Consider the following 21900-nt stretch of genomic DNA (forward strand, 5'->3'; position numbering starts at 1 on the left):
AGACTGGTGGTGGAGGGAGTTTTGCTCATGTTAAAGAAAAATTGAATTTCAAACCTTTAGCTGGCTCTTTATGTTGGCTCTTCCTAAATGACCATCTTACTGTGTTTTAGGATATAACAAAAATTGGTGTTCAGTTTTAGGTAGAGGATATAGAGACACATTACTCTGAATAAGGAAACATAATTGTTGAGGTTGGAAGAGTTAAAGAAGACAGAGAAGATGGCAGAAAGCAACAAGCTGAGAGGGCATGGGTGGGATAAAAATTCCCCTTGGAGGGGAATCGGCTGCTGGGTTTTAGACAGCATGATTGAACATCCAAATTAAAGCTGTTGTCTGTGTGTGTCTAACTCTATACTAGAAACTGTAAGAGTTACAAAAATCACGCTGCCTCTTTGACTCTTTTTGGGGGGACGAATCTTCAGAAAAAGCCAGCCATATGCACCAGGTTTGTGGTACTTGCGGGTTTCCAGTGACATGAATCATGGAGAAAAGATGGCCTCTAGCAGAGCCCAGAGCAATGAGTAGGATGCTGGCTGCCAGCCTGATAAGGAGAGCAGAAGGACCCGGAAATCCACAGAAATTTTAAGGGAGAACTTCTGAAAGAATTTAGGGATTGAAGCTTGAGAACCATTTTACTTAGCTACTAAAGGGAAGATTGACAGAGGACCTGGGCTCACTCACCACATTTTTTTAATCTGAAAAATTAGGGAGATGGGTTATACTTTTTTTTTTTTTTCAAGATTGGCACGTGAGCTAACATCTATTGCCAATCTTCTTTTTTTTCTTCTTCTTCTCCCCGAAGCCCCCCAGTACATAGTTGTATATTCTAGTTGTGAGTGCCCCTGGGTGTGCTATGTGGGATGCCACCTCAGCCTGGCCTGATGAGCGGTGCCATGTCTGAGCCCAGGATCCGAACCAGCAAAACCCTGGACCACCGAAGGGGAGCGCGCGAACTTAACCACTCGGCCACGGGGCCAGCCCTGAATTATATCTCTTAAATCTCTTCCAGATATAAAATTCTAGGATTCCATGAAATACAAAAACATATGACAGAGACCACAAATGTTGGGATGAGGAAGGGGAAATTAATTTGAACTGAGGTAAATGGAGAAAGGTCCATGGAGGTGGTATAATTTTAAATATGATTTGAAGAATGAACACAATGGGTAGGTTGAGATAAGGAGGAAGGCTATTCAAACGGCAAAAATAACACTAGGAAGGTTTAAAATGGGAATGAATGTTGTATTTACGGTGGATAAAATAGGAGCTTGCCTAAACTGAAAATATACAATGGGAAGCAGAAATAATATTGAATAATAAGGAAAGATGAGGCCTCAGCAAATGACCTAGGCCCTCCCTTCACCCAACTCTCTACTGAGGATAATCGGCAAAGTTCAGAGGGAAAACGGTTGCGACTCTAGAAATTTCTTTCTGGCTAAGTTATCATTCATACGTGAAAGAGATATATTCAGGCATTCACAAACTCAACAAGTATATCAACTATATACTCAAACAAATTACTTGGCAAATATTCTACGCAAAATTCGGGAGGACAAAATATAAAAACAACGATAAATACAGTAAAATATATACTTAAACTGAATGATGATGTTGTGAATCATAATGTAATTCTTAAGCAAGGATTCCTTAAGTAATGATGACACATTATAAGAAAAAAGGTTAATAATGACTTGGAATTAAAATTCTAGATTTTTTTCAACAAAACTCGGGTAAAGGAAACTTTTGGTAAAGAAAACGAGATTGTTGCCTAGTTATACTTATTTTTTATATTGATAGGAAAACAGGTGTACATATGTGTTCTTAATAGGCTACAGATAGTAGTGGAAGTTCCGAATTACCAAAAGGAAAGGGTAACAATGGAAAGTTGTTTAAAAATACCTGGAATTGCTACATTCCAGTAAGAATGGAAAGCTCCTCAATTCAGAAAAAGAAAAGAAATTCAACATGAAAATGTAGCAAGGAAAACCAAAAACTTAAAATAAAATGACAGGAATAAAACCAAATGTATCACTGATCAAAATAAACCTCAATAGGGGCTGGCCCCGTGGTCGAGTGGTTAAGTTCGCGTGCTCCGCTGCAGGCAGCCCAGTGTTTCGTTGGTTCGAATCCTTGGGCGCGGACATGGCACTGCTCATCAAACCACGCTGAGGCAGCGTCCCACATGCCACAACTAGAAGAACCCACAACGAAGAATATACAACTATGTACCGGGGGGCTTTGGGGAGAAAAAGGAAAAATAAATAAATAAATAAACCTCAATAGAATAAACAAATCTCATTAACCAAGATTGTCAGATTCGGTTAAAAAGCAAAATCTACTTTGTTTTTGTGTATTGATAGATATTTCTTCCGCTTGATCTTCCAGAATATGAATTCAGATCTCTCTGACCAAGATATAGAACGTTTCTATCAACCCTCAATATTTCCCTCACACTCCTTTCCCCCAAAAAAACCCAGAAATATAAACATATAATTTTTAAAATCATGTTTTTCCTGTTCTTGAACCTCATATAAATGGAATCATATAACACGCACTCTCACATCTGCTTTCTTTAGCTCAGCACAATGTCTTTGAGATTCATCCACATTTTTGTGTTACTAAGTCATACTTTTATGGCTATACAGTATTCTATTACATGAATATACTAGTTTGGGTTCTTTTAGTTGGAGCCCATCATGAATAAAGCTGCAATGAATATTGTTGCACACGTCTTTTTGTGGATATATGCTTTCATTTCTCTTGGGTATAAACTGTCAGGGAGGGAGAAATTTTACCCTTCTTCAGTTTTTATGGCTGGACTAATAACAACATTGATGCAAACCAGAATAACAGGAGAAAAACCAATTTAATAGATGCACATGGAAGATCATTAAAAAATGATGCTCAGAGAGGGAACAAAGCAGGCAGTTTATGTATCTTTTTACACAAAGAGACAAGAAATTTGTAATGATATGACAAGACAAAGAAACTTAGGTTTGGGGTACATATTAGTGAGGAATTTAAGCAGAGGTTGGGTTTGAGGTAGTCAATTAGTGAAAGTAACAGGGTTTGTTTACACAGGCTTCTCAGCCTGAGTTCCCCAGCTCTGGCGATAAGAATGTCTCTATCGCCTGGGGTAGCGAAAGGTACCTTTCACATGGGAGATCTATTTCCTGCTTTCAGCGGGAACAGAGAGAAGCAGGGTCAAAAGAAGAAATTTTAATCCAAAATAATCAATATGCCATTGTGGGATATTTTGAGGAGGCCTGCCCTGGGCCCCAACAATACCTAAAGTGGTCTTATCAGTTTACATTCCCACTAGCTATGAATAAGAGTTCCCGTTGCTCCAAATCCTCACCAACCCCTGGTATTATCAGTTTTTTTAATTCTCTTTCCACATCTCTTCAACTACATTTATTTATTATTTATTTATTTATTTTGGTGAGGAAGATTAGCCCTCAGCTAACATCTGTGCCAATCTTCCTCTACTTTGTATGTGGGACGCCACCACAGCATGGCTTGATGAGCAATGGATCCAAACCCACAACCCCAGACCACCAAAGCAGAGTGCATGAACTTAACCATTGTGCCAACGGGTCAGCCAGTCTTAGATTACATCTTTAGATCCATCTGCTCTTCGTAGTTGTTACAGCAGAAGAAATGCCCTACTGCTACCTACTACGACTACATCTTAGCCCGAAGCAGAAACATTCTCATTACTTTTAAAAGTTCTCTTCTGTCTCTTCTACATAGTCTGACTCAATAGCATCCATCTATCATTCAGCATTGTCTTCTGTCATTATGCTTGCTATCCCAGCAATTTTTCTTTGCTCACTCACAGATTGGTTTCCTTTAGCATCCACAGTGTTCAGGCTTTGAGCCTTCCTTGGTAGCCAACCAGCAAGTGGTGAAAGATACAGCTTCACCATTCAGCTACTCCCACCACAGCCATTCTTCAACTTCACTGGGATCCTCAGTCCATTTATTCCCTCTACTTCCACTTCATCAGCTTTCTCATTCCTTCACTTTACTTCTTATCTTGCTTAGATTTTATGATCTCTTATTTTAGTAACACTCCTGCCAAATCCTAATCCTTCCGTATTTTCATTAAATCAATTTTAGAAAACCCAAATCATGAATGCAAACTAGTATTTGCTTTCTTTGCATTTGCACCCAAGCATCCAAGCATTCTTAGAGAATGTTAAACTACAGGGAAAATCAGTATTTCTATGAATTCATAATCAATAATTTCAGAAGGGCCTCAAATCTACCTATATCTGCACATTTTCTTCTATTACACTAGAGAAATGTTTCTTCCACTATCTAAGCCCAAAGCCTAATGTGTGCTTTGGATTTTTAATCCATTCACCTTAATTCACTCATTCATTCAATAAACATTTATTCAATCCTTAATAAGTGCCAGACACTAAGAACACATTAAACAGGATAATCAAGTCCCCTGTTCTCATAGAACCTCTACATTCTCAGTTACCTCATGCTATTAATTATCCCTTCTCTCTCATGTGTGGTCAACTTCTTCCTATCAATTGAATAATTCCCATTACTTCTTTTGAATCCACTCTACAGAGGGCCAATTTAGATTCAATATAACGCACCTATTTTAAGTGTAACTAACTTAGGTGTAACTTTTTGAGTTCTGAGAAATGTTTACGTCCACAAAACCAACCATTCCAAACAATATGCAGAACTTTCCATTACCCCAAAACATTCTCTCCTGCCTCTTCGCAGTTGATTCCGCTTCCCAGATCAAGTCCAGGCAACCACTGATCTGCTTTCCTTCACTGTAGGTTAATTTTGACTGTATTAGAATTTCACATTAATGAAATTATTACTCAGGTACCCTTTACCTATGGCTCCTTTCATTTGGCAGAATGCTTATCAGGTTCATCCACATTGTTCCATGTATCAGTAGTTCATCCCTTTTTAGCACTGAGTAGTATCTCATTGTATGAATATACCACAATTTGTTCATCCATTCCATTTGTTGATGGACCTTTGGGTTGTTTCAGTTCAGGACCATTATGAATAAAGCTGCAATGAGCATTTTCATACAAGTCTTCTTGTAGATGTATGTTTTCATCTCTCTTGAGTAAATACCTAGGAGTGGAATTGCTGGCTTGTCTGGCAAGTATATGTTTAACTTTACAAGAAAATAAAAGTTTTTTCCAAGGTAGTTTTACTGTCTTGCTTTCCCACCAGCAATGTATCTGTCTCCAACACAGTGTATCTCTTCAGTTATTTAGATCTTTCTTAATTTATCTCAGCAATGTTTTACAGTTTTCAGCATATAGGCATTATATTTATTTTTTAAACTTATCTCTGAATATTTCACTGTTTTTGATGATATGGCAAATGATATCTTTTTTTCTTCATGTATTTTAACCAATGCTAATAGGTGAACAACATTTAGGATCATTTTTCCTCTCAAAAAATGAACCTTTTTATTATGATGATATGTACATCTTTTTCTCTGGTATATTGTTTGTCCTGTAACATACTTTGTCCGGTATAACACAGGCACTTCAGCTTTCTTATGATTAGGATTTACATGGGATAGCTTTTTCCATATTTTTACTTTTAGCCTATCTGTATCTTTACATTTAAAGGAGATTTCTTGCAGAGAGCTCATAGTTGGGTCTTACTTTTTTATTCAGTTTGACAACCTCTTACATTTAATTGGAATATTAGATGGTTTACATTTAGTATAGTCATTGATATAGTTGGCCTTTAATTGACCATCTTGCTATTTGTTTTATCTCTCTCCCATTTGTTCCCTGTTTCTTTTTTCCCATCTTCTTTTCGATAAGAATTTTTTTTAGTATCCAATTTTATCTCCTCTATTGGCTTATCAACTGATTTTTCTTCTGGTTATGGGTCACATTTTCCTTTGCATATATAATTTTTGATTGGCTACTGGACATGGGGAAACTTATCTTGTCAAGTGCCTGGATTCTTTGGGGAAGAGGTCTTCTCTTGAAGGATGTTGAGTTTTGTTCAGCTAGGCAATTGCCTTACTTATAGACCAGCTGGATCTATTTAAGGCCTGTTTTAAAGCTTTATTAGGGAAGCCTTTACTCTAGGGCAGGTTTAGCCATACTACTACTAACGTATGAGCCTTCTGGGGGCTCTACGTAATGCCCCCGGTGTTCATTAGGGTCTCTCCACTCTTTATGATCAAAATTAGAATGTCTCCCAGACTCATGTGAACTCTAAAATTTATTCAGCTGACAGCTCCCTAATAGCTGTTCATGCCTGTTCTTTCTCATGTGGAGTTTATCCTGTGCAGCTTAGAAATCAAAGAATCAAAGACACCATTAGACAGATTTCTAGAGCTATTTGTTTACGTAGTCCCCTCCTCTCTGGCACTCTGCCTTGCAAATTCCAGCCACCGTAGCCTCCCTGAACTCTGATTTCTCAAATCTCTTATTTTAAATCAAAAACAAACTTTCCCTAGATATTAATCATCCTCCACGTGCCAACCTGGCTTTCCTTCCCTTTCACAGTCAAAAATCTAATAAACTATTTACTTTTTCCATTTGCTCACTCTCACTTCCTGCTGAATAACTCCAATCTGACTTTCATGCTCATCAACTCACCAAGATATTTCTAAGGGCATCATCAGTGATCACCATGTCACCTACCACTTCTTCATAGTTTTATTTCACTTCTAGAGAATTAAAACAATAAAACAACACTTGAAACTACAGAAGCTTATGGCTTATTTAATTGTCAGGCCTCCATCTTTCTGGATAAATTTTTTATTGTATTTTATTCATGGTAGTTTGGATACTGAAAATCCTTGGGCTTTCTTTGTCTCTGTGTGTGTGCATTTTTGTGGGGAGAGGGCCCACAGTTACCATCCTACCCTCATAAGGCCTCCTGACTCCCCACTGAGCCCTTGACTATCTTTACGACTCAAGCCTGTTTCCCTCGCATTCTGGCTGGATACTGTCTCCACCAACGTCCACTCAGAACAGATTTCCCTTCCATTTTACAACTTTCACTTCAGAGGCTTCTGATAGTTCGTATTCTTAAAGCTGTTTTTATTTATTAAAGTGAATAAATATACTATGTTGAAACATGGGTATGTCATGATCTCCACAGAAGGACTACCATTCTCAAAGGCGTAGAGGACATGAAAATACATTTAAACAAAAACTATCGTAAATATCTTTTAATCCTTCTTCCATGGTTTAGAAAACACTTCAGCATCTTACCATATCTTCTAGTCATCATTGAGAAAGAGGCGATACGGGGCACAAGAAGCTTAAAGGGGAGGTTGAGACTGTGAGAGTTACAATCTAAAGAGCTGTCGAAGGAGGAGAAATACTGATGTTTGGCAGAGAGTGGAGAAACTTGGCGTGACGTTTGTTGTTCCCACAGAGCCTACAGCATTAGAGTAATTTTTTATTAAAAAAGGCGCTGAGAATAAAATGATAGCTATAACAGAATGCCACACAACTAAATAAATAATACTGTGCTGTAATTACATATCCCAGCTGCCTTCCCGTGAGGAACTCACAGTCAGTCACCAACGAGCTGGTTGTGAAATTATAATTTCATGCTCCAGACAAAATAAATGATGAATCAAAATTATTTACAAAAAGAATGAAAGGAAGGGGAAGCATTTGGGCTAAGTTCTGAATTTTAAGCCCAGTCAATTAGAGAAGCCACAGACTTATAGAAATACTTTTAGATCTCTGTTAAGGAAATAAGACAGTCAGGAATAGCACTGTCCCATAGCACTCCAACAATAAAGATGTCCTAATTTTGCACTGTCCAATACAATAGTCACAGGCCACATGTGGCTTTTGGGCACTTATAGTGTAACTAATATGACTGAGGAACTGAATTTTTTATTTTATTTTTTAATTGTGAGTTTTAATTAATATAATTTTAATTATTATAAATTTAAATTTAAATAACCACATGTGGCTAGTGGCTACTGTATTAGGACAGTCTTAAAAGAACACAAAATTATAAAGTTAAACTCAGTGAAAATAGATGAATCGTGACAGTTGAATGATTTTTACGGTACTGATAAATGCAAATAAAAGGCTTTTTTTGACTTCTATTGGATTGTATTTACCACATCAGTGGTCTCAGCTCACGAGGAGTCAATTACACAGGAAAAGAGAGACTGATAAACAGAAGGAGGTATACTGTACCACTCTAGTATAAACTTTTATTAAAGAATATCTAGACATCAGTTAAAATCCACTAAAAAGTATAAAGGTTCAAATGCAAACAGCTAAAATGGCCTCTAGTTTTCTTTACAACCCGAATCAAAATAAACTTTGAAAGCAAGGTAAGCAAGCTGGTAATTATACAGTTTTGTGTATGTATGTTATTTATGAATTTATACTATATTTTTATTAATTCATGATATTTTGTTTATCTGTGATGAGGGAGAAAGATGGGAAAATAAGTTCCTGTGATGCTTCATTTCTAAGAAAGTGTGTGGCAGTGTTGGCAGTCTGTGACAGAGTTAAAGGTTGAGTTCTGAGGTTGATGAAGGGGTCCGGGAAAAACAAGCCCCTGGAGTCGACATCCTACTCTTCTGAGGAACTGGGTCTGGTTGCCCAGGTGAGGGAGCGGGTTCTGCTCTTGCCCGTTGCTCTGATTCAATACTCACCAAGCTCAGCTCTCCATGTGCACTTAACTAGGGAGAGAAGGTGCTGACCCAGTAACAGAAATGTTTAGTTAACTTGATGCTTATTGAGATCCTGGAGCCAAGTCATAGCCTCTCGTGAGTTTGAATACTGTGGATTTATCCAGTGAAGCTCAGTCGCCTCTGAAATATTAAGAGAGTAAAGTTCCCACGCTCATAAACTCAGAGACCTGACCATGAATCATGACGGCCAGGCAACAGGCCTCTGGGACCTTTAGTGGCCGGCTGGTCTTCCACAGCTGATATTCCTGCCTCCTTTGGCAGCTCACACAGACTTCTACAGTTTTGTAGAATGATGAGCAACACCCTCAACTACGTCATTAATGGTAACATTTACTAAGTTCTTATCTAGTGCCTGGCACTGTTCTAAGCATCTCACATTTATCTAAGCTTGCCTCACGACTGGGAGTGGAAATGAAGTGGATATCATTACATCCCCACTGGGGTGGGCAGAGGTAGGAAATTTGCCCCAGATCATAGAGATGGTGGATGATGGAGTGAAGATTCAGACTCTGGCAGTATAACTCTGGAGCCTGCACTCTTATTCAATGAATCTTGCCTTCTATTAAACACTGTCTACTAAGGTCGTTTCTGTTAGTAACTCTTTTATGCAATCATTCCACAGGAAGTTTGCCTTTTATTAAAGCGTCACAAACGACCTTTCAGCCAGACTCAGGAATGATTTGGGGAGGGAGAACATAGTTGTATTGATCGTTCAAGCCATATCTTCTCCACATCTAAGGCATCTCCTTAGCTAGTATTCTCTTTTATGAGAAGGACTGGAGCTCAATAAACCATATATGCACACACTAATGGTGTTAATGTATGTTTTGATAATGAGAATATTAAGAAAAGCAAAAGGAGCTTTTGTTTCAGCCATGTCACCAACCGCTCTTCTTTCAGTCCCCATTACCCATTTTCACTGGTAGGTAGAAGACTAATAAGAACTAAGATATTTGGAAACAGTGTTTTTAGGAAATATATAAGAAGCAAATCATCATTAGTTGACATAGAAAAGGTTATTTTCTTAAGCAGTTAAATCTTTTAAATCTGGTTCTCATTTACAATTGTTACCAAACCTCTCACAGACTTTGAAGTGGTGCACCTTGGGACAAGTTCCAAGTTCAGATACTTTAAATTGTGGTACACTGTTTTGAAGTATTAGAATTTACAAGATAGAAAAGCAGTTAGATATTTCAATACTAGTCTATCAGCTTTATTAAGATAAAGTCAGAGCAGGGGAAGGATGGAGGGGCCCTCAAGAAAGGCAAGAGTCAGGGACCATTGGTAACTGTTACACACGCCTTTGCCTGCCCCCAAGGCTGTTGTGAACCGAGGACACAAGAGCTAGGTTTTTGCTAACATTATGACCAGAATTATTTCTCAAGTCTTTGATTGTGCCCCCCAAGGATCGGAGTACAGAGGACAATACCAGCAAGACATTATAAAATTATAGAAGGCGTATTAGACAAATATATCTATGTTTTAATAGTCCCTTAATTCTCATTTTAATCACAAGGTGTTTGCTGTCAAGTACTGTATTCATGAGTCCACTTTCTAGTAATAACATGTCAATAATGATATTCGATGGGACTGGCCCTGTGGCCGAGTGGTTAAGTTCTCGCGCTCCGCTTTGGCGACCCAGGGTTTTGCCAATTTGGATCCTAGGCGCGGACATGGCACTACTCATCAAGCCATGTTGAGGTGGCGTCCCACATGCCACAACTAGAAGGACCCACAACTAAAAGTATACAACTATCTACTGGGGGGGAGGGGGATTTGGGAAGGGGAAAAAAAGAGATTGGCAAGTTGTTAGCTCAGGTGCCAATCTTTAAAAAAATAAATAAAAAAAGTAATGCTATTCGGCAGCATAAAGAGGGGTAATGTCAACCTAGGATGCAATGAAGAAATAAGAGAATTTGGGACATTTTAGGAGCATGTCCAAAGGAGAGCAGCCAGGCTGATGAAACTACATCAGGAGACCACAATGACGCCCTCTGTAAAGCTTTCCTACACCTGGGCAGACAGGTTCTTCTGTCGTCTTTGTTCCCAACGATACTGAAGGATCATACAGGTAGTTACATAAGGGTATCTGTGTGTGCGTGTGTGTAGCAGAGTCTAAAGGATTCCCATACAATAGATCTTAATTCCTGAGTATTAACTGTGTGCCAGGCACTGAGAACTTTATGTGCTTTATTTCATTTTAACTCACACAACCACCAAAATGAGTTGGACATTGCAATTTCCACTTAAGAGATAAAGAAAAACTGAAATAACTTAGCCAAATTTGGCAACGTCTCCAAAATAACACAGTTGGTGAGAGGCAGAGCTGGGCCGCAACTCGCATTCATGACCACAATGCTCCCACGCTGTCGAGGAGATCGTTGCACGAAGCTCAGCTTCCTTCAAACTGTAAAATTCTGGGAATCTGTCACCTACACTCATATTTTTTCATTCACATTTTATTTGAAGAAAATCACACCAAATGTCTGTTTCAAAATAAGTTTCTAAACTGAAAATTGCCAAGGTCATTTATTATTTTTAGCACAGTTTTTCAGTAATTCATAGACTTTAATGAGAGAAGATAAAACCACACTTTAAAAGAGAGAGAGACAGGGCCTTGTTTTGCAGTGAATAGATTACTTAAGCATTTGGAACAGAAAAAAATGACGAACCCAGACTTCTCTCTCCATAGAATTGGAAAATACAGGACCTCTGATGTTCAAATGGTCATCCTCAGACAACCTTGTATATATATGAAATAGCTGTACCATAACTTCCAGTAATTTTTGAAAATTCACTTGGATAATTAACATCAATGGCAGACTGGCAAAGTCAATGTGAAGTATTTGAAAGAACAAACTCAAATTATTTATTCATTAACTAGGCTTATAAACATGCCATCCACATACTGGAAAAGCTAATAATTACTCTCTAATTGTGCTAATTGTGTAATGACAATGTCGTAAATGTTTGTTTATATAATGTTAGATTTCTCTGACTAATCTTATCATTAGTCAGACTTTGGACTTCTGCCACTGTGTACTCATGTATATACGGGTACATGCCAAACTGTCTGAACAGTTTATTTTTAAAACTGGTCGTTAATGTGCTACTAGTATTCAAATCAGAAACTTACCACATCCTTCGGAGGAGGTTCTGCTTCCTTCTTTATCTTTTTACCCATTCTGGAAAAAAGATGCAATAAATGTTTAAAGTGTCATTTGTACATCAAATATGTACAAATCTCTCAGTTACCTATGTCCTTAGGAGGAGGTTTATTTCCTTCTTTAAATTTTACCTAAAGGGAGACGACGCAACATATGTAGAAATTATTGCACATGTACAAATATGTACCCACAGCCCTATTTCAAACTCTACAATTTGAAAGGAACTTATTGATAAGAGTGTTGAACGTTAGTTCTGGCTTCCAGTTTGGAAAGGAGAATATATTAGTGACATAACTTTAACTTACACAACAGGAAATAGTTTATCATGATTATAACTCACTTAGGCAGGGCTTGGGAGACTGAAGCCAAGTTACTTTTGAGATCTGCAAGAATGTTTTGCCACAAAGAGAGGGATTTTTGTCTGTTTCTTGCACTGATCTGTCCTAAGCTCTTAGATCAGTGACTGGCACATAGTAGGCATTCGATATTTATAAAAATCATTGGCTCCATTTTTCCTGGGAGTGACGATTTTGTGAATGGTATCCAAGATCTACCAGCTCCAAATAAACATTTATGTCATTTTCCCAGATAACAAAAAGTTTTCTCTAATATAATCCAGAGCTCAATAAAAAAGTAATTGAGGGGCTGGCTGGGTGGTGCAGCGGTTAAGTTCGCAAGTTCCGCTTCGGCGGCCCAGGGTTCGCCTGTTTGGATCCCGGGTGCAGACATGGCACCACTTGGTAAGCCATGCTGTGGTAGGCGTCCCACATATAAAGTAGAGGAACATGGGCATGGATGTTAGCTCAGGGCCAACCTTCCTCAGCAAAAAGAGGAGGATTGGTGGCAGATGTTAGCTCAGGGCTAATCTTCCTCAAACAAAAAAAAGTAATTGAGACTCTGAAGAGATGTATTCTGGGGAAACTGGGGTTACTCCTTGCAAGACTCTTCTCCACCTGCCCTCATATGTCCACGTCCGTGTGGAGAACAGTCAAAGGAACAGTATACATAGTTGCTATACCACAGGGGGGTAACTCCACCTCGGTGCAGAGAACTTTCCAAGATGTTGGTGACTGTTGGAATAACCCTAGAAATCTTTCAAATTTTCTCTAGCGAGAGTTTGTGGAGTTAAGTTGGATATTAGGACCATCTCATTTGGTATATTCTAGTCTCAAGGAAATTACTGTTGTCTCAACAGAAATCCTGGGAAGTAGAAAATCCTTGGAGAGAATCTATAATGTCAGAGTTAGTTCAGATGGCTTATCAAGGGACAAAAGCAACTCCCAGCATTAGGGACACTGACCAGAATTTATCACATACGTTAAAAAGCCACATGGTCATAGAAACTCACAGGGACTTCTGAAAGACATCCATTCTAAGTCCCTAACTTCAGGTCACATATATTTCAAGATCTTTGAGGACAAGCTTACTCTGTGATGCACTACCTCATGCTGTATCCTATATATTAAAAGATTAAAGTGTGCCCACATCCCACATTAAATATAATTTTCACCATAAAAAGTTATGAAATTTTGCATTTGAAATTACTCAGCAATCGTTTTGCACACCTGGAAATTCTTGCAAAATGGGGAAATTGTTTTCAAATGTAATTTTAACATTAATTTTTCCGTTTTCTTTTCATATTTTAGAGCTAAATTTTTCTTTTCAAATCTCAGACATCTTTTATAGGTGCTGGACCTTGTGCCTACAACGTTTCAGGCAGACACACAGAAGCTATTCCAGAGAAATGAAAATCTATCCTATGATTAAGCTCTAGGAAAAAGAGATTTCAAAGCTCTTTATAACCAATTCCAAGATATAACAGTCTTTGATTCACAAAAGAATTCTTTACGAATAACGTTCAAGAAGCAATTAAATTACACCTGCATAGAGTTACCTTCAGTCATCTGATTTTCAAAGGAATTTATTTTTTCCCGTTTCAGGATAGTGATTTTTAGCAATTGCATATTGAAGAGTACAGAGGCTGGAACAGCCTAGATATAGAGGATTACAGCGATGGAGCTGGTCCTATGCAATGCTGTGAGGTACGAAGTGTTTCATTTGTGTTATTACCATATTGGGTGTAACAGTTAATGGGGGAGACAGCATACAGCTGACATAGGCCAGGGGCAATGAGCCTCAGAGATGACCCTGCCCCAAGGGTTCTTTTTAAACTTCGTAAATTTGACATCCCACTTAAAATCAACCCGATACAACTAAATTATCTTATATTGTTTTATTCTTAAAAGATTTGTTTCCCTTTAAAGCTACAGAGATGTCAAATTATGAAAACAAATCCTCTTGACTTTTGAAGCAAAGTATACCTGTTTTCCTTGACTATTTCACCACCTGCACATTGATTTTTTAAATTGTGCTAAAATATATATAACATAAAATTTACCATTTCAACCATTTTTAAGTGTACAGTTCTGTGTCCACTGTCCCTTTATAAAGGTAACACATTTCATTATGGAAAATTTGGAAAACAGAGAAAGGCACATGGAATATAAAAAAAATCATCCAGAATAAACTCAGGGAGACCATTATTTCGATGTAGTTCCTTTTTGTGTGTGTTTCCCATAGTGACTTGACCATCCTACCTGGATTTTTCCCCCTATTCTCACTTTCCCTTCCTGGGACCATTTTCCTACTAAACTCTTCAACTAACGGACAGGTTCATGAAATCTCAGTCTCCCTTTATTGCTCCATTCATCTCCAATGGATCAGCATATCACGTCATTTAAAGTAGTATTTTAAAATCCACTATTTATCTAGCCAGTCCCCTGGTGTTGAGCATTTTTTTCCCCCAGTTTTCTGGAATTATGGACGAGGCAGCAATGAACATTCTTAGACATAAAATTTTCATCTACGTCCATTTCTTTAGGATAAATCCCTAGAGTAAAATAACCGGGTGAAAAGGTATGAACCCCACCACACTGGGTCTGAAAACCTCTGCTCGATATTTCCATCTTCTTGATTGTTGGAGAGGGGCCACATTTTTTTCACGAGTTTATCGATCATCTGTATTTCTCCTTCATAAACTTTCAGCCTATGAGCTCGGAAATATTTTCTAATGGGGAGATTTATTTTGAGAAGACTTAAAGGGGAGGAGGAGAGCTGGAGCAAGTGGGGACCCACTTTTTGAGCTGCACACAGTCAAGTAACGGAATCTTAGACTCAGATCCCCGCTCGAGGCCTCGGTTTTGCTACCTATTAAATGGGAGGTGGTGGCCAGGATGCTTATGAAACCCATCCCGACCCCGGTCTAACACTGTGGGTGTAGGACAGGTAACGATGATCCCTCACAAGGTGTTTCCTTAGCTGCCCAGACGTCCCCACCCGCGGGGAACCATCTCCTTCCCCAAGTCTTGCTGGGGCCTCTGCCCTGGGCCTCTCCAAACCGCGGAGGTGGCCGTGCCGCTGCCCGCCCGCCTTTACCTGCCGGGAGATCCCGCAGAGCAGCGGCTCCTCCGACTTGGAGAACTGCACCCGCCGCCGGCGCGCGCCTCCTGCTTCACTGTTGTCCCTGGTTGCTAGGCGACACCGGGCCGCGCCTGCGCGCGCCTCCGCCGTGGAAGCACGCGCTCGGATGCCGGAGGCGCCCATTGTCCCGCCAGGGACCGCGCTCGGTAAGAGCAGAGCCCTATGCATCCTCAGTTCCCTGAGTCCCGTACTTTGGGGCAGGATGGACACGGGGAATCCTCCTCTTCTTAGTTGTTGAGGGCCAGCCCAGGAGAAAACTGTAAATCAGCAGGCAGCGCAGCCTGGCCAGAGACCGGCTGTGGATTCGCATACTCTGAGATGCTATTGCATTCTCCCAACGACAGGCCTCAACCGGGATCTCTGCGCAGAGGACTTCCAAATCGCCACTTCCTGCCCAGACTGCTAAACTGCAGACCTGCATTGCCAGCTTTCCATGCACCAGGGTGGCCAGTCTTTCCCCGCGGAACTTGCCATGTCTCTTCAAAACCTCCTCCTCCTTTCTTTCCTTTTTCTGCCATTCCTCCCAGTCGCCTAGAACCTCAGTTTCTCCTCCTCTCGCACCCCCTGCCCCCCAGCTCCAGTCAGCAGTTGAGTCAATGGGCTTTCTACATTTTGGCCCCTATCCAGTCCCCCTCTTAAATCGTTGCTGTCACCCCAATCCAGGTCATCATTTTTGGCCTTCTAACTGATAACTTCAGTTCCTCTCTTCTTCCAGTTCTTTCTGCAGACCACAGACTGATCAACCTTCCAGAAATTATTGCTCTAGTCATGTCACTCCCCTACTCAGACTTCGATGGCTTCCTAAAATAAAGTCTAAACTCATTAGCCTGGCATTCAAGGCTGTCTGCCCATCCCTATTCTATCTGTGCAGACTTATTTTCCATCATTTTCCTACCACCCAAACCCCAGCCAAACTTACTGTTCCCCCCCAAATTTTCCTTATTTTTCTATATTTTGTCTCACTCTGTTCCTTCATTATTTCATCTATTCAACAAATATTTATTGAGCACCTCCAGTTTGCCAAGTCACATGCAACTCCTGGAATATTCTTTCGTTTCTACTTAATTAAGCCCAGCTCAAAGGCCACTTCATAAAACACTCTTTGACTGACTTTAGCAAAAAGTCTCTCCCTCTTCTGAGTTCCCCTCACACTTTCCAAACTCCGTCTCCTACCAGCTTCCCTGGGTCCCCCAGCCCTGAGAGTGTTAGAGACATCTTGGAATTGCTACTTTCTTGTACCTTTGTGTCGTCTCCTCACCTTTTAAATTACCCGATAGCAGCTTTATACATATTTAACAATTCTTTGTATTAAATTTTCTATGGTCAAAAACATGTGATTTCTGTCTCCTGAATGGCCCTTGAATATTACACTCCGGTATCTTCAGCCTCTCCCTCTCTTCCAGCATTTTCCCCTTCAGTATAGGAACACTGTGAAGTCTCTCCTTTGCCTCATACAAAAAAAACAGAAACAAAAAGAAGAAAAAACCTCCTTTGAACCGGTATCTCCTTCCAGCTATCATTCTGTTTTTCTTTCTCTTCTTGACCATGACTTTCCAAAAACGTAGCCTGCATTTGATACTTCCACATTTTTAACCTCCATTCACTCTTCAAACTATAACAATCTGGTTTGGTCCTGCTGCTAAAACTAGCTAAATCCATTGACTATTTCTTGGTCTTCATTTGCCTTGACACCACTGCTGCATTGTAACCTCTTGATGATACTTCTTTCTGGAAACACCTTCCTTGGTTTCCTTGATACTTCTTGCTCTTGATCCTCCTCCTGCTGCCATAATCATTATTTATAAGGTCTTTTCTATACAACCTTAAAAGTTGGTATTTTCCAGGAATCCGCCTCTGGCTCTCTGCATGTTATATCCTTTCCAGGGGTCATCTTATTTATTTTTGTGACTTCAACTGCCATGTATATAGCTCCATATCAGACTCTCCAATATTTAGCTCTGGACTCAGATAGCCTTCCTCCTACTCTTATCCTGCCTCCACCTGGATGTCCACAGGCACCTCACACATCAACTCTTCTTATCTAAACTCATCATTTTCCTAATATAAACATGTTTTCTTTTTATCAAGGGTACCACCACCCACCTCGATACTGAAGCATAGACTCTGACAGTCACCCTAGACTCGTTCTCCTTTATATACAGTTATTTGGATTCCCCTAAAAGTCTCTTGAATGTATCCTCATCTTCCTATTTCCATAGTCCAAGGACAGAATGTCACCATCCTTTACCTGATTTCATCTGACAGGTCTCCTGTCATCTGGCTTCATCCATCTCCAGGATGACCAAATTAGTCTTCGTAATTTGTCTCTCTTCTTGCTGGCTCTCAATCACTCCACCACATACGTCATGGCATTCAAGACCTTGTCCTGGCTGACTCCTTCCTGCAGCAGTAGTTTCTCTAATCACTTAAAAAAAAAAGTAGCAAACTGCTCATAACTTTCCAAGTACACTGTGACATTTTGTGCCCTTCACTCTCCTAATCAGCCTGAAAACCATCTATTTGTCTTTCAAAATTTATTTTAGTCAGAATTTTGTTCGAAAGTCTTCACTGGCTTCTCCAGACATAGTGAAACAGTTCTCATTTTGCACCATCACTGTACCTTACACTTGTTCTATTCCTGCTATTTTCACATGATACTGTAATTTGTTTGTTTATATATCTATCTCCCCACATCGGCTATTTCTAACGTTCTTCAAGTAACTAACATTTGTTGAACGCTCATTATGAGCCAGCAATTATGAATTGATGAAAGTGCATCATTAAATCTCCACCATAACCCTGTGAGGTACAAATGAAGTAATTGGCATGAGGTCACTCTGCTAATAAATGACAGAGCCAGGACTTGAACCAAGGTTAGCTTGACTCTTACAGCCGTGTTCTGAACCAATACATGATAGCAGCTCATCCTGAAAATACAGTTTTGTAACAAATTGTAAAGAGTTTTCATGAAATAATTAAAACTACTATTCTGATTCTTTTTGTCACAGACTTAGTCTTTACGGCACAGGTGTATTTTGGAGGGTCCTATTTATTTTAACATACACAGTTGGATGAGTTTTGACAAATGTTTACGGTTGTGTAATCACTACCACAATGGAGATATAGAACGTTTCCATCATCCCAAGTTTCCTTCATGCCCCTTTGAAATCAAGTCTTTCCCTCTACCCCACTTCCCTGGGAACAACTGATCTGTTTTCTTTCCCTATAATTTCACATTTTCTAGAATGTCTTACAAATAGGACTATACAATCTTCTGCCTTTTGTGTCTGGCTTCTTTAATTTAGCATAATGCTTTTGAGATTTGTCCATGGTGTTGCACGAATCAGTAACTTGTCTCTCTCGATTACTGAGTGGTATTGCACTGCATGGATGTACAACATGCATTCACTGGTTGATGGACATTTGGGTTCTTTCCAGTTTTGGACTGTTATAAATCAATTTGCTCTAAACATTTATACACAGGTTTTCATGTGAACATATGTTTCTCCTTTCTTGGGAAAATACCCAAGAGTGGAATTTCTGGGTCTTATGCCATGTGCATGTTTGATGTTGTGAGAACTTGCCAAACTGTTTTCCAAAAAAGCAATAGTATATTTGCATTCCCACCAGCAATAAGTGAGAGATCCAATTGCTTCATATGCTCTACAACACTTGTTATTGTCAGGCCTTTTAATTTTAGCCATTCTATTGGGTGTGTAGTGATATCTCCTTCTAGTTTTAATTTGCATTTCTTTCACGACAAATGGTAAAGAGTTCATTCTCTGTACTTGTGAACCGTGTCTATATCTTCTTTTGTGAACTATCTGTTCAAATATTTTTCCTACTTTTAATTGGGTGGTTTGTCTTACTACTATTGAGTTGTAAGTGCTCTCTAAATTCTGCGTAGAAGTTATTTGTCATATATATAACTTGGAAATATTTTCTGCCCAGGTTCATTTTAGTGGAAAATGGGATTTAGAGACCATAATCTAAACACTAGGGTTGCTCATTGCTACTGGGTTAGTCATTGCTTCTAGGCCTTTTCAGAAGCCTAGTGATGCTGTGAATTCAGCACACGTTAAAAATCAGAAATCTACAGATTCAAACCTTGGTTGCAAAAGATAAGATATCATCGTGTGGCAGTCATAGGTACTCTCTGGTTCTCTAGCCATGGCTTCTATTGGATCTTAAAACTCTAAGCCTGTCATTTTTTGTCTCAGAACTGCTAAATATAATTAGAAGTAACTCATCCACCCCACATCCCTTGTAGTCCTTTTGTCCACCACATTGTGCTACAGCAGTAGCCACTTGCTCTGTCAAAACTGATTCCAACAGGGACTTCTTTCTAGGAGACCACAGGAGACTCCCAATAAGACAACCTCTCAAAGTAACCAGGTCTGCACTGTTTTCAAATTCAACCAGGTCAAACACCCAGTCCCACATTTACATCTTTGAGCTTCTAAGGTCAGTAACCACTTCTGATTCCAATTACTGTGTCATTTGAAGTTCCATTGCAGACACCAAAATCTATTCTAGTTAACAGAGGATTCAAGATTTACAGCATTATTGTAAGGGCTGGAGGACCAGCTTCTAGGATGAGCCTTCAGAGATGACTTTAAAAACAATACTGCTGGGGCTGACTCCGTGGTTGAGTGGTTAAGTTTGCACACTCTGCTGCAGCGACCCAGGGTTCGGATCCTGGGCATGGACATGGTACCGCTCATCAGGCCACGTTGAGACGATGTCCCACATCCCACAACTAGAAGGACCTGCAACTAAGATATACAACTGTGTACAGCAGGGGGTTTGGGGAGATAAAGCAGGAGGAAAAAAAAAAAAAAGATTGGCAACAGTTGTTAGCCCAGGTGTCAATCTTTAAAAAAAAAAAAAAAGGCTATCCATGGACCTATATTCTATGTTAAGTGGGATTCTCAAAATGGTGACTCCAAGCCACTGTAGTCATAGCTGTTTACAGTTTTATGCAAAGAATTAATATTGGAAAAATACTCTGCCGGTTCATACCAAAGGGGATGACCAACAAAAATTTCCTCTAGAGTTTCTGAGCTAAAAGAAGAATTGAAATTGTGGGTAGAAGTGTGGGTATAACTAATTCTTACTTTGCAGACTAAAAGTTGGTTTGTTGGCTTAAAAAATATGTTAACTAATATTTTGAGCTTCTTAATGAACATGATCCAAGTTTGGAAGGGCCACACAAAATATAGTAATGTGCACTGCCAACATTAATGGATGCAAAGGAAAAAAATCACTGCTGATGCTTATTAAGAGTTAGAATTTGAATAGTCAAGAATTAGTAAGACCAGTAGAGCAATATCTTTACGCTGGAAGAAAAACTTCATTAAAATTTTGAAATACTTAGTATGAAAGCATTTTAAAGGATTCAAAATCCACTCATTATCACAAAACATTTCAATGTTGTATTTTTCAAAGATAGGAGAGTTTTTATCTTAAAAAATGATAAACCTATGAAATAAGATTTTAAAAGATCAAATTATCTCATTAAGGGCAAGAAAGCGGTTTTCATTCATTGAAGCACCAGTGATAATTTGCTATTTGACACCTCTGCTTGTATAAACATAGCTTCTGACCAAGATGACTATGAAGAAGTGAAAGCTTTTGATCAGGAATTACATGTAACAGTTTCAAGCTGTACATCAGATGCGTGTGGGGGGGGGGAGGGTATGTATATGTGTGAAATATTCCCAGAAGCAAACAAGTTTTTCATTTAAAAATGTAAGGCTGTTTTATTTGTAAGTTTTTTACAAACTCAATATTTAATACATCTTTGCTAATTTTTATCTTAACATAAATATGTAATAGAAAGAAAATGTAATTGTTTTTTCATGGAGCCCCATATTGGCTCCTCCAAGCCTCTGCAGTCCATCTCAGCAGGACTGAGGAATATTGTCATTTTCCCTATATGCCATGATGTGGGAAAGTGTGAGAACCTCTGATCTATGGTCTTGCTGACCACTAGAAGGTCCATGTGAGAGCTACAGGACTTGGTCCCCAACCGTCTTGGTCCAGTAACCTGACATCCGTACATGCAGAGACCATCAAATGTGTCCATATTAAACAATTTATAGTGAGAGCTATTCCCACTTCCACTAAATCAGTGCACTTTCTCTCCTAGTATTAAGGCCCTTGAGCAGTAAATTAGCTATCAGGACATTGTGAGTGAATATGAACTAGGACTACGAGAGCTAAGAAATCTGATGAGTTTTTCTACCCCACCACAGACAACACTTATGCCTCTGAATTATTACTCAAACTCAGCATCCTCCCATGGATTTTTTTTCTTTTTTTGGTGAGGAAGCCTGGCCCTGATCTAACATCTGTTGCCAGTCTTCCTCTTTTTGCTTGAGGAAGATTGTCCCTGAGTTAGTATCTGTGCCAATCTACCTCTATTTTGTATGTGGGACACCACCACAGTATGGCTTGATGAGTGGTGTGTGGGTTCACACCCAGGATCCAAACCTGCAAACCTGCGCCACCAGAGCGGAGTGCAGAAATTTAACCACTACACGACTGGGCCAGCCC

General features: G+C 39.4%; 1 protein-coding gene across 5 annotated transcripts in view; it reads right to left on the minus strand.

The window, feature by feature from the left end:
* ARMC3 (armadillo repeat containing 3) overlaps positions 1-15398 on the minus strand; it is a 92085-nt gene extending 76687 nt beyond the window's left edge. For all 5 annotated transcript variants that reach the window (XM_014865042.3, XM_044762383.2, XM_070501149.1 and 2 more), the window contains exons 1-2: positions 15298-15398; positions 11832-11880 (exon numbers count right to left, since the gene is read on the minus strand). In XM_014865042.3, coding sequence (XP_014720528.2) covers positions 11832-11879 — 48 coding nt within the window. In that variant the 5' untranslated portion in view covers position 11880; positions 15298-15398. The remainder of the gene's footprint in view (positions 1-11831; positions 11881-15297) is intronic.
* Between the last annotated feature and the right edge of the window lie 6502 nt (positions 15399-21900).

This window comes from Equus asinus, chromosome 29 (assembly GCF_041296235.1).
Source record: "Equus asinus isolate D_3611 breed Donkey chromosome 29, EquAss-T2T_v2, whole genome shotgun sequence".
Lineage (NCBI taxonomy): Eukaryota > Metazoa > Chordata > Mammalia > Perissodactyla > Equidae > Equus > Equus asinus.